Source organism: Peromyscus maniculatus, chromosome 4, assembly GCF_049852395.1.
Source record: "Peromyscus maniculatus bairdii isolate BWxNUB_F1_BW_parent chromosome 4, HU_Pman_BW_mat_3.1, whole genome shotgun sequence".
NCBI lineage: Eukaryota > Metazoa > Chordata > Mammalia > Rodentia > Cricetidae > Peromyscus > Peromyscus maniculatus.
The window spans coordinates 108,129,904-108,147,237 of NC_134855.1; the positions used below are offsets into that span (position 1 = coordinate 108,129,904).

Here is a 17,334-nt window from a genome sequence, read left to right on the forward strand (position 1 = left end):
GCTCGGCCAGTAGCTCAGACTTATTACTGACTGGCTCTTAGACTTAAATTAACCCATAATTCTTATCTATTTTTAGCCACCTGGCTTGGTGCCTTTTCTCAATACAACATTCTCATCTGGTTTCCTTTGCATCTAGCTAGCTACTCCTGACTCCACCCTTCCTCTTCTCAGCATTCTTAGTTTGGTCATCCTGCCTACACTTCCTGCCTGGCTACTGACCAATCAGCATTTTATTAAACCAATTGGAGTGACAAATCTTTACAGTGTACAAGAGAATTATTCCACAGCAAGACATAGGTCTATATACAAAATGAGAACATGGAGTTAATTTCTTGTATACTTCATGCATATCTGGAGGATATATAAAAGGATAATAGAGCACTTAGTAATGGATGGTGGTGAATAAGCATTGAGAGGCTCTCAGCTTGCTAAGAGTCATTTACCATCTCTTTTAGAAAGAAACTGATTTTTAAAGACTTACATTGGAAGAGAAGACTGGGGAAGGGTGGGACGGCATACTATTGGATGGAGAGAAGGCTGGAGAGGGGTGGGACAGTGGATACTACTAGATGGAGAGAAGGCTGGGGAGGGGTATGTCAGGGATACTGTCAGATGGGGGCAAGAAGTTCTGGTGGGGGCCAATGAGATGGTTCAGTAGGTAGTCACTTGTGCCAAGCCTGACAACCTAAGTTAAATTCCTATTACCAGTAGAATAGTGGAAGAAGAGAACTCCAGTTCCAAGGGATTAGACACTCTCTCCTAGCCTCTGTGGGCACGTGGTTCATAGACATACATGCAGGCAAAACACCTACACATACAGAATAAACTGAAATTTTCATTCACAGACTCATTCTCTGCTGTAAAGTGCATCATACATGAAATAACAAAATATTATTTTGTCAAGGCAAATTATTTTATATGAATGTATATATTATATGCACACATATATAATATACATATATGTGTAATATATACATATATATATATATATATGCACCAGGATTTTAAAGAAGACTGTCAAAAATGGTAGGGATGATGTTGTGTTTTGTTTTGTTTTGCCTATATAGTACTGATGAAAATTATTAGAAATGTCAAAAGTATTTCAGTTTAAAGAAACTAAGTTAGGGCTGGAGCGATGGCTCAGTGGTTAAGAGTACCGACTACTCTTCCAAAGGTCCTGAATTCCCAGCAACCACATAGTGGCTCACCTGTAATGAGCTCTGGTACAATCTTCTGGCCTGCAGGGACACGTGCAGACAGAACACTTATACTATATATATTATACACACACACACATATATATATATATACATATATACATATATATGTGTGTGTGTATGTGTGTGTATATATATATATATATATATATATAGAGAGAGAGAGAGAGAGAGAGAGATTCTCTGGGAAATGGATTCTTTCCTGCTATCACTGTGGCCTACCAGGACACTGCATCTGGGAGTGCCACAGGGATATAGTCCTCCCCTGGGGTCTTGTCTTAGCTGCAAAGTGGGTGACCACTGGAAGTAGGGTGTCCCTCTCTCCTTTGTGAGGGAAGGCCAACCTCCCTCCCAGGAACCCAGGCTCAGGTCAAGTTTAAAAAAGGACAAATATCATACCTGTTCCTGGACTATGAGAAGTGCAATAAGAAAAGATGCCCCACCTTGAGGACTGCTGAGGCTCTGAGCTTGTACCAGCTCCTGTCTTTTCCATCTCTATGGATGAGTCCCAGGTAACCCTACATGTGACAAGCAGCAAAATTACTTTCCTTTTAGGCTGGTGGTACATCTTCAGCCCTAGCCACCTTCCTGAGTTTGGCCTTCCAATCCCCAATTCTTCTCACTGGTCTTCCCAGCACACCTCAACCAGCTTGGTTCACACCACCTTTAACCTACATGATGGCCAGATGTCGTTTCACTCATCCTTTTCTGGTCCCACCTAATCCCCCTCCTATGGAGAACTGTCATGTCTAAATCTCAGGTCCATTTACGTCTCTGAGATTCCAGAGGCTCATACTGCACTCTTAACCCCAAGTGCCCTGACCCACCACGGTCCGGGGCCATCTGATGCCTCAGAGCCCCAATCCATAGTCTCCACTGCAGACTCCACTGCAGACTCCACAGCACTTGGGAAATGTCACCTGAAAGCGTGGGCTATCTCCATCCCTGGCCAATTGCTCACAGCCACCCTGTCACAATTATTCTTAAGGACCGTATTAGTTACTTTTCTGTCGCTATGAGGAGACAGCAATGGTGATGGTGCTGCCTTCCAGTCTGGCCCAATCAGGTCATGGTGCAAAGGGAAAAGGTGAAGTAGAAAGTCTCAGGCACGCTTAGGGGTTACCAAATGGTTATAAACAAGACCGGGAGGTTACTAGAACAATGGCCCTTGGTGGGCTAGCTGCTTTTGATGGAAACAAACGTTTCTCACACGTCCTCCATCTCTCTAAATGAACTCCTTGACTGCCTGCTCTACTGCTGTGTCCCACCCGACTTCTTCTCTTTCGGGAGCATGGTACCTGACAGCTGCAGAGATCTGAGCAGAGAGGAATGAAAAACATGGCTGTATAAACAGGTAACAACACTGGCAGCTTTATCCAGACTTCAGGGCCAGGTTGCTCATCTCTCCATGGGGCTGCTCCTGCTCCTCACCTCCGTCCACTGGCAGCTGTGCATGTCTTGGCTGGTATGACAGCTTAAATGCTGCACCAGGTTGCTGTGGATATCGCTCTATATAAATAAAACACTGATGGCCAGTGACCAGGCAGGAAGTATAGGCAGGACAAAGAGAGAGGAGAATTGAGGAAACAGGAAGAAGGAGGGGGAGACACTGCAGCCACCGCCAGGACAAGCAGCATGTAAAGACGCCGGTAAGCCACCAGCCACGTGGCAAGGTATAGATTTATAGAAATGGGTTAATTTAAGATATAAGAACAGTTAGCAAGAAGCCTGCCATGGTCATACAGTTTATAAGTGATATAAGCGTCTGAATAATTATTTTATACGTGGACTGTGGGACTGTGGGGCTTGGGGAACCTGGAGAGAAGCCCTCCAGCAACACCAGGTCCTTTAAACTAAAGGGCTTCCTGTTAGAGTCTCAGCTAACAGAATCAGAAAGCACCACCTTTCTCTTAAGAACTCTGACTTTAACCTCTCTAAGCTTGAAGTCCCAACACCTTACTGCAGATCATAGCCCTGGGTCTCCCTGTCACCTTACTGCAGATCATAGCCCTGGGTCTCTCTGTCACCTTACTGCCCTATCATAGCCCTGGGTCTGTCTGTCACCTTACTGCAGATCATAGCCCTGGGTCTCTCTGTCACCTTACTGCAGATCATAGCCCTGGGTCTCCCTGTCACCTTACTGCAGATCATAGCCCTGGGGTCTCTCTGTCACTTTACTGCAGATCATAGCCCTGGGTCTGTCTGTCACCTTACTGCAGATCATAGCCCTGGGTCTGTCTGTCACCTTACTGCAGATCATAGCCCTGGGTCTCCCTGTCACCTTACTGCAGATCATAGCCCTGGGGTCTGTCTGTCACCTTACTGCAGATCATAGCCCTGGGGTCTCACTGTCACCTTACTGCAGATCATAGCCCTGGGTCTCTCTGTCACCTTACTGCAGATCATAGCCCTGGGTCTGTCTGTCACCTTACTGCAGATCATAGCCCTGGGGTCTCTCTGTCACTTTACTGCCCTTCATAGCCCTGGGTCTGTCTGTCACCTTACTGCCCTTCATAGCCCTGGGTCTCTCTGTCACCTTACTGCAGATCATAGCCCTGGGTCTGTCTGTCACCTTACTGCCCTTCATAGCCCTGGGTCTGTCTGTCACCTTACTGCAGATCATAGCCCTGGGGTCTCTCTGTCACCTTACTGCAGATCATAGCCCTGGGTCTCTCCTTCACCTTACTGCAGATCATAGCCCCGGGGTCTGTCACTTTACTGCAGATCATAGCCCTGGGTCTCTCCTTCACCTTACTGCAGATCATAGCCCCGGGGTCTGTCACTTTACTGCAGATCATAGCCCTGGGTCTCTCCTTCACCTTACTGCAGATCATAGCCCTGGGTCTCTCCTTCACCTTACTGCAGATCATAGCCCTGGGTCTCTCTGTCACTTTACTGCAGATCATAGCCCTGGGTCTGTCTGTCACCTTACTGCAGATCATAGCCCTGGGTCTCTCTGTCACTTTACTGCAGATCATAGCCCTGGGTCTCTCCTTCACCTTACTGCAGATCATAGCCCTGGGGTCTCACTGTCACCTTACTGCAGATCATAGCCCTGGGTCTCCCTGTCACCTTACTGCAGATCATAGCCCTGGGGTCTGTCTGTCACCTTACTGCAGATCATAGCCCTGGGGTCTGTCTGTCACTTTACTGCAGATCATAGCCCTGGGTCTCTCTGTCACCTTACTGCCCTATCATAGCCCTGGGTCTCCCTGTCACCTTACTGCAGATCATAGCCCTGGGGTCTCACTGTCACCTTACTGCAGATCATAGCCCTGGGGTCTGTCTGTCACCTTACTGCAGATCATAGCCCTGGAGTCTCTCTGTCACCTTACTGAAGATCATAGCCCTGGGTCTCTCTGTCACCTTACTGCCCTCTCATAGCCCTGGTCTGTCTGTCACCTTACTGCAGATCATAGCCCTGGGTCTGTCTGTCACCTTACTGCAGATCATAGCCCTGGGTCTCTCCTTCACCTTACTGCCCTATCATAGCCCTGGGTCTGTCTGTCACCTTACTGCAGATCATAGACCTGGGTCTCTCCTTCACCTTACTGCCCTATCATAGCCCTGAGGTCTGTCACCTTACAGCAGATCACAGCCCTGAGGTCTCTCTGCAGAATTTTCATGTAGAGACAGTTGGCATTGCCTATGGCACTCCACCATGTTTATAAGACTCTCCATTCTCCAACATGAAGCCACCTGCTTCCCAGATGGGAATAGTTTTATGGTGGCAGGACACAGAGGTCATGGAGCTGCACCACTTGAGGTATTTCCACATCAACCCAAAAATGTGAATTAATTGCCCTCACTGAGGTTTCCCAGCCAGAGGCAAGAACGAGCCTTCCTATGACACAGATTCTGCCTATTCTTCCAGTGTAACCCATACCCAGTCAGCCATCTAGAGAGATGGTTCTCCCGACTACCCATAACACCCTGATTAAGCATGCCCAACAGACAGCTTGGCTTCCTCCCCAAGCTGACATAGTTCTCAGTTTCACCTTCCCTCATCTTCAAAACACCCCTTAGGATACTCAACAAGCTTCACATGAAGGCTTCTCCACCAACCTGGGGGAGTGATTGTGGAGTCCAGAAAAGAAGCTGATGTTCTTTCTATGTGGAAAATCCTTAACAGTTTTTACCAGGCCACCCATTTAGAACTGTTTAGTCCTTGTAATCTGTTTCCAGCTATATAGTCAAGCTACTGATGTAGAAGAAATTCAAACTAATAGAATTAATGTTCAAGAATGGTTTAATAGATTCACTTAGAAGACATTAAGTCACACGTGTTGAATTTAGCTAATGGACCTGCCTCCAAAATACCCCAAAGGTAAGTAGTGTGCTAACCAGACCTGCTAGAGAGAAGTGAAATTTACGATGCTCTGATATAAATGTTTACAATATTCACCAGCCACTAGGTCCATCCCCAAAGAACATGCCTCTAACAGGCAGCTCAAGGAGACAGTGCAGGGTCACCACCAATGTTAAGTCTTGACTGCCATAAAGCTCTCTTGACAAAAGTATAATCCTGTCAAATGGGCAAGATGGCCCCAGGTAACAACTATTTGAAAAGAACACCACTGGCGTACTTAAGAAATAACTCTGGCAGTATCTTTGCTGTGTAAATCTCCCATCTGCCCAAGTGGCCAGACTTGCAGTCTCCTGTCTCTGTTTACATTGTTCGGAGGGTGACGTGGTGACCTGAAAAAGAGATGGGAGGATGACAGTGTATGTGGAATGCACAAGCCTGGGGTTTACATAAGTTAGCAGACCTTCTGTTCAAGGCTGGCTCCTTTTTGAGCACTATAGCCTGAGCAGGACAAACACCATTAAAGAGCTTTTCCTTCATGAGTCTTCTGTGCAGAGTGATTCCCCCTGGAAAGGGACATTCTTTCTGTAACACGACAAGCCTGTCACTGTGCTCCAGGGTTAAGACTCCATAGCCAGAAGCTTAAAGCACCTAGTTCTTTGAGCCTTTTGAAAATCTGTCTCCTCTTGTAAGTAAGACTCTTACTTTTCTGAATTCTATGATATAATTTTTACAAGCTCTCTCCTCTTATTCCCCAGAATTTCGACATGTTCCGGTACAACTTGTTTCTTCAAGGAGACCTCTAAGACTATTCCTAGACAGAGGTCTTCACACACCTCAAGATATAACCCCATTTTATATTTCTGTATAAAATCCAAATGTAATTTACTGGGGCCTGTTTTGTGGCATTTTACTCAGATTCATCTGTCTTTTGAAGCTGACCCAGAAAGGCAACTTCCTTTGCTCACTCCAGCAGCGTCCATGAAAGCCCTGCCATCCCAGCATGCCAAGTGAGCATGTCTCATAAAGAACAGAGAGCTATAGGGACAGAGCATAAGAAGAATTCAGAAGCCAAGACACTTCAGTGGAGGGTCTGTCCTGTGACAGAAGTGACTAAGAATCTTAAAGCTGTTAAACTGTCCCTGCTTGGGACATCTGCCATGGTCTCATCTACAACTACACCAGGCTATCTCCAAACTATTGGTGATCAGTGATAACACACACAGATTGATCTAGTGCTACTCTGTGGGGTGAAATTCTAAAAGCCATCCCTCTCCTAAAGCCAAGTGGACAGAGAGAAAGAAACAGGACAGTCAGCTTGCCTGTGCACTCACAGGACGGACCCAGACACACTGTAGAAACCAGAGCTGCGAGCAAAGTAATAGTAACCAGGAATTCCATAAAGGCGTCTACCTCCTAACTTCAGGTTTGCAATTGTCTTAGCCCATTTTGTGTTGGGTGGGTACTTTATTGTGGTGCATGATAACAAAACACCACATGCAGATGAGCAGCATGTGAAGAAGAGGTCAAACGTGTGGCATGGTCTTACTTTATAATAACCTGCTCCTGTGGCAGCTGATCTAGTCCCTCAGACATAGCCTCCATGACCTTACACTCTCCCATAAAGCTCCACCTCTTAGCCCTTCACCATCTCACAGTACTGTTATATCAGGGATCAAACTTCCAACACATGAATATTTGGGGACAAATAGTTCAAAACCATAATGAGGATAGCACAGTTATGGCCACGGCATCTCATTCTCTGAAGGACTCTGATAGAAGTTATTGTGGTGATATATTGTTTGTAAGCTAAAAAATAAAAACTTGCCTGAAGATCAGAGGACAGAGCCAGGCATAGAGTTAGCCACAGAGGTCAGGCAGTGGTGGCACACTCCTTTAATCCTAGCACTTGGGAGGCAGAGGTAAAGATCCATCTCAATTTCTGTGAGCTCTAGGCCATACTAGGCTACATGAGATTAATCCAATCTAAAAGAGAAACAGAGCCAGGTAGTGGTGGCACACACCCTTAATTCCAGCACTTGGGATCACACACCTTTAATCCCAGCATTTAGGGAGGTTGAAACAGGAAGTGATATGCCTGGGCAGAGAAAGGAATATAAGGCAGGAGGAGACAGGAACTCACTATTTCAGGCTGAGGAGCTAATGAGGTAAGAGGTGGTGGCTGTGGCTTGCTCTGCTTTTCTGACCTTTCAGCTTTCACCCTGATATCTGGCTCCAGGTCTTTATTGTAAGAGCATTTAGGATTCATGCAACAAGTCATAACAGAATGGCTTCCATACACAGCTGACGAGGAAGAGACAGAAAAACCTTCAATATCTTGTTTATGGTCCACACATTGTTGGAGGCTAATAGGAATAAGACCCCTGTCTGATTCAGGTGGCTTCTCTTAAGAGGGTACAATATTCACGCCTTTAATCCCAGCACTCGGGAGGCAGAGCCAGACAGATTTCTGTGAGTTCGAGGCCAGCCTGGTCTACAAAGTGAGTTCCATGACAGGCTCCAAAGCTACAGAGAAACCCTGTCTCGAAACCTCCCCCCCCCAAAAAAAAAAGAGGGTACAATACTACAGAACACATTTGCCTTGAGGAGAATTGCAGTTATGAATTGTCTCTATGCCCTGTGGGCAAAAATAGCATGACCTCTTGGCTCCCTTTCCTCTCCCCATCTCCTAGAATGGTGAGGGAGGGAATGAATAGACAAATGAAACACATGACCTTGGGGCTGGAGAGATGTCCCAGCCATTTGGAGTACTGGCTGCTCTTCCAGAGGACTCAGGTTCAATTCCCAGCACCCACATGGCAGTTAACAACTGTCTGTAACTCTAGTCCGAGGGCAGAGGATACCCTCTTCTGGCATCTAAAGGTGCTGCATGCACATGGTGTACAGCTTTACATGCAGGCAAACACCTATACACAAAAAGTGAAAATAAATAACAAACAAACATGATTCATAGTTGTCACCTGGCCGTGAGTTTCATTGTGAGTTTTGTAAGCTGTGCCTCTTAGTCTGCTTGGCTTTTATCAGGTAACATCTGTCTCCGGTTTGAAAAGTCTGTATTCCTCCCAGGTTCAGATTCTTGGTGTAGATCTAATGTTCTAAGAGCCTGAAATGGCAGCAACCACCCTAGAAGTCTCCACCAGGATCTCGTGCCCCACCTTCAGTGCTAATCAGAGACCAACACTACTCCAACAAGCCTCAGAACCTGCTCATACTCCACACTCCAAAGTATGTGAGAACATGCTGCTTTCATTCAGATCTCCCTGGCCTCTCCCTCTGCCAACCACAAAATACCCAGTAATGAGCTCTAGTGTGGGTTAGCAGATGCAGGGTAACAACCTCATGATAGCACCAGATCATGTTGTCAGTGAAAGTGCTACCCACATGCAACTGGATCCCTCCACTGTGCTGGTTTACAAGGTTCTGTGAGTGGTGCCGGGTGTTTAGTAAGCAGACACCTATGGCTAATTATATATATACTTTTAATTGGAGAGATAAATTAACAAGATAATGCAAGAAGCTTCAGTTGATAAAGGGTTTTTGTGACACCCTGGACCATTCAGATGATGTTGCGCTGTTATATTGGTTGCTCTTCTTGTGCATTTGGCTTCCTCTGCTCACACCATGAGAGATTAGTACAGAACTCAGTGTCCTTAGCTCTTAGCAGTAATGGTGCTCACCGTTCTAATGATACACCATATGGGACACCCCTCCAGTATGATTACTTCCCAAGGCAGTGTTGATTTCTATTAAGTTGGATTTGCAATCAGTGCAGATCAAATATTAATTAGCTAAAGTTTTGTGTTAAGAGAAAAAGACAAAGTTTTCTGAGAGGATGAAAGGTATGTCATTGTGGTAGTTTATTTTGGTTTACTCTTCTCAAATGAGATTATCTTTTCCTTACTTTCAAATGAGTGAACTCAAGAACTTACAATTAATTCATGCTGAAATCACCAAAAGTAAATGGCAAAACTTGATGAGGTATAACTAACTATTCTGACCAGAGAAAGAGAGATTTTAAAGGGAGACACTTGTATTATCAGGCTATTGAAACAATGGACTCCAGAGAATTAATATTTCCCCAGGATTCTCATGCTTGAAGTGGGGGAAAAGCTAAAACTCAGTGCCAGCCAGAGGAGGACCTTGCGTCCTCCACATCAAGAGATTCACACAATTCTGACCACTCCTCAGACCACCATCGGGGACAGAACAAAGTTGAAACAATGAGAGATCAGTGGTGAGCCGGACCACACCTGGACCAGAACTGCTTGCCTCTGGACACCTCTGGCCCTCTATACCTAAACATTACGTTAGTGCCCCAAAGGTAGATTTGGGGATTCACTGGACCCCCCCCCTTTTTTTGTTCCTTTTCCCAACGTGACCACACTGAATAGATAGATGTCTCAGCTTTTCAGTATCACTTACCTCTTTAATTGGTGTATTGGGCCGGAACTGTGTTGAAACTAGTTGTGAGGGGCGCTGAGAAACAGAGCTTAGAGACATCTCTGTTGTGATTGTGTAACCATGAAAAAACGTTACATCTATACTATCTTGGTGCATTTAGGGAGAGCTAACTAAATGCTAGAGCCGATTAGTCTTTTTAACATAGCATTTTCATTTATTATTTGAGAATTTCATATTTGTATGGTGCATTTTGGTTGTATTTATCCTTCACTCTCCCCCACCTTCAACTTCTCCAGGATCAACCCCCTACCACTTTAATCTCCTGCTTTTTTTTCAAGAACACACTGAGTCTAATTTGTGCTACCCGTATGGACTTGGGCACTGGGGTGCTGCCGCCATACTAAGGGCCTTACAGAAAACTGACTGTCCCTCCCATAGTGCCACCAACTGTCAATATCTTCTCAGCTGGGGGAGGGACTAATGAGCCCCTCCCTGGTCCGTGCTGGAATGCTGGCCGGCTTGATCTTGGGCAGATTTGGGGAGGCAACCACAGATGCTGTGAGTTCATGAGTGCAGCGGTCCTGGCATGTCCAGAAGACACTATTTGTCACAGTCTTCCCTGACTTCCGGCTCTTTTTCTTCCTGCCCCCCCCCCCCGCCCTTCAGTATGTTCCACGAGCTTCAGTGTGGAGGGAATGTGATATAGATGTGCTATTTATGGCTAAGCATGCCATAAGCCCTTATTTTCTTCACTTTGACCAGCTTGTACCTCTGTATTAACTGCCATTCACTACACACAGAAGCTTCTCTGACGAGGACTGAGAGCTGCTAACGCATGCAGAACTTCATACTATGTCCATGTAGCAAAACAATAGTGGTAAGTTCACTGCTGGACCTATGAGCTCCCCAGAACCAAACTCTTGGGCAGATTTAGAATATCAGTCATGAGTTTCTTCCTGTGGAGTGAGCCTTATAATCATAAAACAACTGATAACCCCCATAACATTCATGTCACCATTTCACCCATGAGCGTACTTGCCAGGCCAGTCAGTCATTATTGTAGCCCACAGGGTTCATAGCTGGATAAGACTGTCAATGACATTTCTTCCCCAGCAGTTTGGATAGCATCTTCCAGCACTGTGAGGACTGGCCAGCAGGATGGAAGCTTCCAGATCAATACCAGCTTGATTTCTCTATATCCTGTGACCAAAGTGTGTGGTGTCTTCATCTTACCATCAAGTTTTGATGGACAGCAAAGAGCAAAAGACCCCTCTTACCAACATCATGTGCAGAGGTACCCCACAACTGGCCCTGGGCTTTTATTTGGCAACCTATGGCTTCTGGGAGGAACATTATTCCCTTGGACATTTTTATTTCTTCTTTTGGAAGCTCTCTGCAGTCCCATAGCCTATTTTTAATTGGGCTAGGTTTTGTTTGTTCTGGTAATTAATCTTAAGTTCTTGCTATATTCTAGACACCAATAATCCTCTGTCGGATATACGGCTGGCAAAGATTTTTTCCCCATTTTTGCAGGCTGCCTCTTCAGTAGATTAACAGTTTCCTTTGCAGTACAGAAGCTGTCTAACACAGCAAGTCCCAGGTCACCCAGGACTACAAAGCGAGACACTGTCCCAAAGACAAAGGGGGCAAGAACACATGTGAGAAACCTTACCAGAAAAAAACCCTCAAACAACAACAAAAAGAGTTGAAATAATATATGATGTTTGCTTTTCCTGCAAGGGAAAAGGTCTGTAAATGAATTTATTAAGTCAGGTGAGATTTTCACAAGGAAACAGCTTGAAGCCATAAAAATCGATTCCTGGATGAACAAAGCTTTAGTAATGAGTGCTGTTCAAACAGCGGACAGGGCCTCTCCTTACGCACGCAGCAGCCCTGCTGGGACATGGTGAAAACTGCTGAGAAGAGCTTCTCCTTGAATACCAGACCTTCAGGATCAAACTAAACTGAAACAGAATATGGAGACTGAAGGAGGAGCCGCCAGGCAACCCCTTACCACTGTCCCCTCTCCACACGTCAGCGCTGAGAACACGAGAAGGCGGCTCACATTTCACCTCTCGAACACAGCACCCGGCTGAAGCAAAGCCAGCTAAGCTGAAGACCACAAGGCTGACTCCTCTGCTCACTTGCTACCATTTGCCAGAGGCTCACTTTGGAAGCAAAGAAGCCTCTTCCAGAGACACTTCCAGATGTCAAACCAAAGCCAGGTTCAGATTAGGAGCTGGAGCCAGAGCCAGAGTCAGTCAGAGCCAGTCAGAGTCCTCAGAGCCAGAGCCCGATCTAGACTCTGATGGAGAACAGTCCTCAGAAAAGTAATCCAACAGGCGATCAGTGGTTAAGAGTGCATGCTGCTCTTGCAGAGGATCAGAGTTCAGTTCCCAATATCCACGTGCAGTGACTCCCAACCACCTCTCACTAACTGATACCCTCTTCTGGCCTCTGTGAACACTGCACTCTGTACACAAACACACACACACACACACACACACACACACACACACACACACACACACACTTAAAAATAAAGTCTAAAAACAAAATAGAAGACCACAGTTGCCTATTGCCAAACAGATTGCTATACCCATCACCCATCAAAACTGTCATAACTCATGGGGAGAAAAAAAAAAAACATTCCATGAGAAAAGCAGGCTAAAGGCATTTATGACCACTAGGCCAGCTCTATAGAGGATATCATAAGGAATTCTTCAGACTAAAGAGAATAATAAACATATCAAAGAAAGTCCAGGGGGAAAACAAGAAAACTGAACAGTTGTACAAAAAAATGTTTTAAGGTGAGGGGCTGGAGAGATGACTCCATGATTAAGAGCATGTACTGCTCTTGCAGAGGACCTGAGTTTGATTACCAGCACCCATGTTAGGCTGCTCATAGTCAGCTGTAATTCCAACTCCAGGGGGACCTGAAGCCTTTGACCTTCACAGCCACCTGCATGCGCCACACACACACACACACACACACACACACACTTTTTAAAAAACTGAATATGAATGGTCTCAGTTCCCCAATCAAAACACACAGACTAGCAGATTGGCTTAAAATCAGTTATTGGGGCTTCAGAGACAGCTCAACAATGAAGGTGCTGTCCTGGTTGGGTGTTTTGTTTTGTATTTTGACAACTTAACACAAATTAGAATTCTCTGGGAAAAGAAAGCTTAATTGAGAAAATGCCCCCCTCAGATGGCCTTTAGGCAAGTCTGTAGGGCATTTTCTTGATTAAGGATTGATGTGGGTGGGCCCAACCATTGAGGGTGGTGCCACCCCTGAGTAGGTGGTCCTGAGTAGTATAAGAAAACAAGCTGAGCAAGACAGTAAGTAATGGTCTTCCATGGCTTCTGCTTCATTTCCAGCCTCCAGGTTCCTGCTTAGTTTCCCTCAATAGATCTGTGACATGGGATGTGTAAATCAAATAAACCCTTTCCTCCCCAAGTTGCTTTTTGTCATGGTGTTTCATCACAGCAATAGAAACCCCAACTAAGACCGATGCTTACTGTGAAGATTTGTGTTTGATCCTTAGAAACCCACACGGTGGAAGAGACTCCTACAAATTGTCCTTTACCCTCCACATGTGTGCCATGGCTTATACATGTATGCATGTGCCTACATACTCACACACAAAGAGAGACAGAGACTAAATATAAACAAAAAATTTTTAACTTCCAGGACTCATCAATTTTCTGCTCCCAAGAAGCAAATCTTACCAACAAAGAAAGATACTACCTTAGAATGTGTGATGGTTTGAATAGGTGTGGCCCCCATAGACTCGTGTGTTTGAATGCTTGGTCCATAAGAAGTGGTGCTCTTGGGAAGTGTGACTTAGTTGGAGTAGGTATGGCCTTGTTGGAGAAAGTGTGTCACTGTGGGGATGGGCGTGGAGGTCTCCTATGCTCAAGCTGCACCCAGTGTGGTCTGCCTATCCTGTGAGACCTTCCCATGGACAATCACTTCTGTTGCCTGCAGATCCAGATGCAGAACTCTCAGCTCCTTCTCCAGCACCATGTCTGCCTGTGTGCCTCTACGCTTCCTGCCATGATGATAATGGACTAAACATCTGAAACTGTAAGCCAGCCTCAATTAAATGTGTTCCTTTATAAAAGTTGCTGTGGTCATGGTGTCTCTTCACAGCAATAAAACCCTAAGACAGGGTGAAAGAATGGAAAAGGGTATTCAAAGCAATTGGAACCTGGAAATAAGAAGCTGTTGCAATTTTAATATGTGAGAAAATAGATTTCAAAACTAGTCATAAGAGATAAATAAAACTTCTTCATGCTGGTTGTCATAGTTAGGGTTTCTAGTCCTGTGAAGAGACAGCATGGCCACAGCAACTCTTACACAGGAAACTATTTCATTGGGGCTGGCTCACAGTTCAGAGGTTTAGTCCATTATCATCATGGCGGAAAGCATGGCAGCGTGCAGGCGGACATGGTGCTGGAGACACGGCTGAGAGCTCTACATCTGGATCTGCAGGCAACATTTACAGGACACCTGAATTTTCAGCTTCTGTGAAATTCTTGATTATGCCACTAATCCTTTGTGAAAATAAAATGAAAAGGGACCCACAAAGCCTCCTGCACTCTGAGGCCTTGTGAGTCCCTTCCAGGGGCTTCCTCTAAAAGTCTGTTGATGGTGAGGCAGGAGAATTAATAAGGCAGAGGGTAGGGTCCAGAAGGACTCCCACAAAGCCTTGCAAACTTAGCATATGAAAAAAGCAAGTTGGCATAAGTCAAAGATTGGAAACCACCCCTGTGGAGCTGACTGAAACCAGCTCGCACTCTTGGCATGGGCACAGAGGCACTTGAGAGTCTCTATGGGGAGCCCGTGGCCCACTATGACACCACTGGGTGGAGATACACAATGCTGGGGAGACAGGAAGTTGTATACAGAACTACACGTAACAGAGCATGCAGGGGAAAGCTTCCCTATGCAAATGAGCCCAAATGCCCACACTAAGGTAACAGAAAAACCCCAGCTCTGCCAGACTGTCGAGCTGCTGAGCCTCCCTGTCCCGGCCAGATTCCTCCCTTGGAAGTGAGTGTATCTTTTCCTAACATTGTTTCTGCTGCAACTCCATGTCTCTAATTCCTTGCTAAGGGATTAGAAGAACCTGGAATTCCTCTCAGTTATCAGCTGATACCAACAAGAACCTTGGTACCATTCTGGTTCTGCAGCCTTGCTATTCCGTGGTAAGAGTGGTTTTCAAAGCAGCCAAATGAACATTCCCTAAAGGCAGGCAGCACCAGAGAAAGCTGCTGAATGAATAAGCAGGTGACTTCAGGGAGGACAGTCATCGGTGCTGGCTCAGGTCCAAAGTGTAGATTCCAGGACTCAGGAACACTTGCCTAGCATGCACAAGGCCCTTGGCTTAATACTGAGCCCTGGAAGGGGAGGGGGGACAGCAAGGAGATCCCATTCATAATCTGCACTTTAAACAGAAACCCGGAGGATAGCTTACACCTTCGTCCCAATCAGGGACTCAAGACACTGGGAAAGAGCCGTGCAATACAGCTCACACCTTCCCTGGCTGGATGCAAGCAGTATCGTTGTTATGAGGGAGCCTGCAGTTCCTACCCCTCCAGGGCCTCATGTATAAGTGATGCCTGAAACGTGAGGCCGCACTGTCCTTGGCAGAGGAAGCAGAGCAGAGGAGGGTGTGGATGGATTGACGGGCTGAAAACTCGCTGCTTCCTTCCCCATCTTTCTCCCCAACAAAACCTACCTCTACTTTCAATCTCAGAGAAGCTCCAGCTGCTGTCAGGTCCCGGGAAGAGAGGCCAACGACCATGACAGCTTGAGAGCACCCCAGGCTGGAAGTATATGAAGATGTGAGCCAGTGTGAGGACCTTGATATTCTGATGACCATGAGCCGCCAGTTAAAGAGCCTGGAGGAGGAAGGTGAGTCCTCGGCTTGATCCTCAAGGGTCCCACCTACCAGGTCCCTTGGCACAGTGGATATGGGGGAAGCAGTCTCAGGGGCATGGGAAGGCCCTGCATTTGAGTTCAGATCCTACAGATTGAGCTGAGCAACCTCAGGTGGCTACTCAGCCTCCTCCTATTCACCCGTGGGATGAGGGTAATTGTCATTTCCTTGCAGGGCTCATACAGGAACTGAAAATGACCTGTGCAGAGGGTCATGGAGAGCCCACATTAATGAACTTGCTGGGACTGGCCACCCATCTGCATAATCTTAAGAGCTTACTATTTACAGCTGTGTTCCCTTAACAAGTCTCACCCACTGTGTCTGTCTGTCTGTCTGTCTGTCTGTCTGTCTGTCTTTTGTGCAGGGGGAGACGGGAGAGAGTTCTGAACTTAAGACTTTTCCAAGGTATCAGGGAAATGTTGGACTTAGAACTTTTTGAATAAAGTAACTGGAGCCAGGTCCCAGTCTGCAGGCTCCCATGGTGAAATGCGACTGCTGCCAGGAGACTTTCCAGAGGGCAACCACCTGCCTTCTTCCCGGCCTTGGGCGCATGGTGAAGTGAGCAGCTCTCATGAATAGAGGATGGGGATGGAGGGGGTGAGGCAGTGTGGAGGGTGATGGGCTCCTGGGTAGTGTGCCAGGCTCATATTAGCCCTGAACTTCAGCCATCCCACATTTTCCTTCCTCTCACCACCACCCCCTCATTCCTTCTTTCCTTGCTCAATAACAAGCATGATTCTTTTCTGGGTAGTAGTTGGTTTAACTGGGAAGGAGGCATGAGGTCATGTTGTTGGTTGTTTTTATTCTTTTGGGGAGCCTACCACCCAGCTCCCAAATAAATCATATACAGAAGTTTATTTTAATTATAAATGTCCGGCCTTAGCTTAGCTTGTTGCTAGCCAGCTTTTCTTAATGTTAAATTGTCCTGTCTTTTGCCTCTGGGCTTTTCCCCATTCTCTTACTTCTGTAAATCTTACTCTTATTCTGTGGCTTGCTATGTAGCTGGGTGCCTGGCCCCCAGAGCCCTCCTCCTTCTCTGACTACTTCTGCTCCTCCCAGATTTCTCCTCCTATATATTTTCTCTGCCTGCCAACCCCACCTATGTCTCTCTCCTGCCTCGCTATTGGTCATTCAGCTCTTTATTAGGCCAGTCAGGTGTTTTAGACAGGCAAAGTAACACAGCTTCACAGAGCTAAACAAAAGCAACATAAACAAAAGCAACATGCCTTAAAATAATATTCTACAACAAGGTCAAGCAGAGATGGCCTGCTGCTCAGCCTCTGCTTTAACAAGGCTATTCCTAGAATTAGAGACACTTTGAGCTTTGCCTTGGTAAGCTGTGGACATTCATTATCCCAGGGACAAGCAACACCTAGCAGATGGTGCAGCCAGGCCTCCCTCCCACACCCAAAGGCCTCCCTCCCTCCAAAGGGCACCT

At 46.2% G+C, this 17,334-nt stretch overlaps 1 protein-coding gene across 1 annotated transcript in view; it reads left to right on the top strand.

The window, feature by feature from the left end:
* Positions 1 to 15,837: 15,837 nt before the first annotated feature.
* The window catches only part of Tmc2 (transmembrane channel like 2), a 75,381-nt gene continuing 73,884 nt past the window's right edge, over positions 15,838 to 17,334 (top strand). Inside the window, exon 1 of the mRNA XM_006984559.4 lies at positions 15,838 to 15,871. Coding sequence (XP_006984621.1) covers positions 15,838 to 15,871 — 34 coding nt within the window. The remainder of the gene's footprint in view (positions 15,872 to 17,334) is intronic.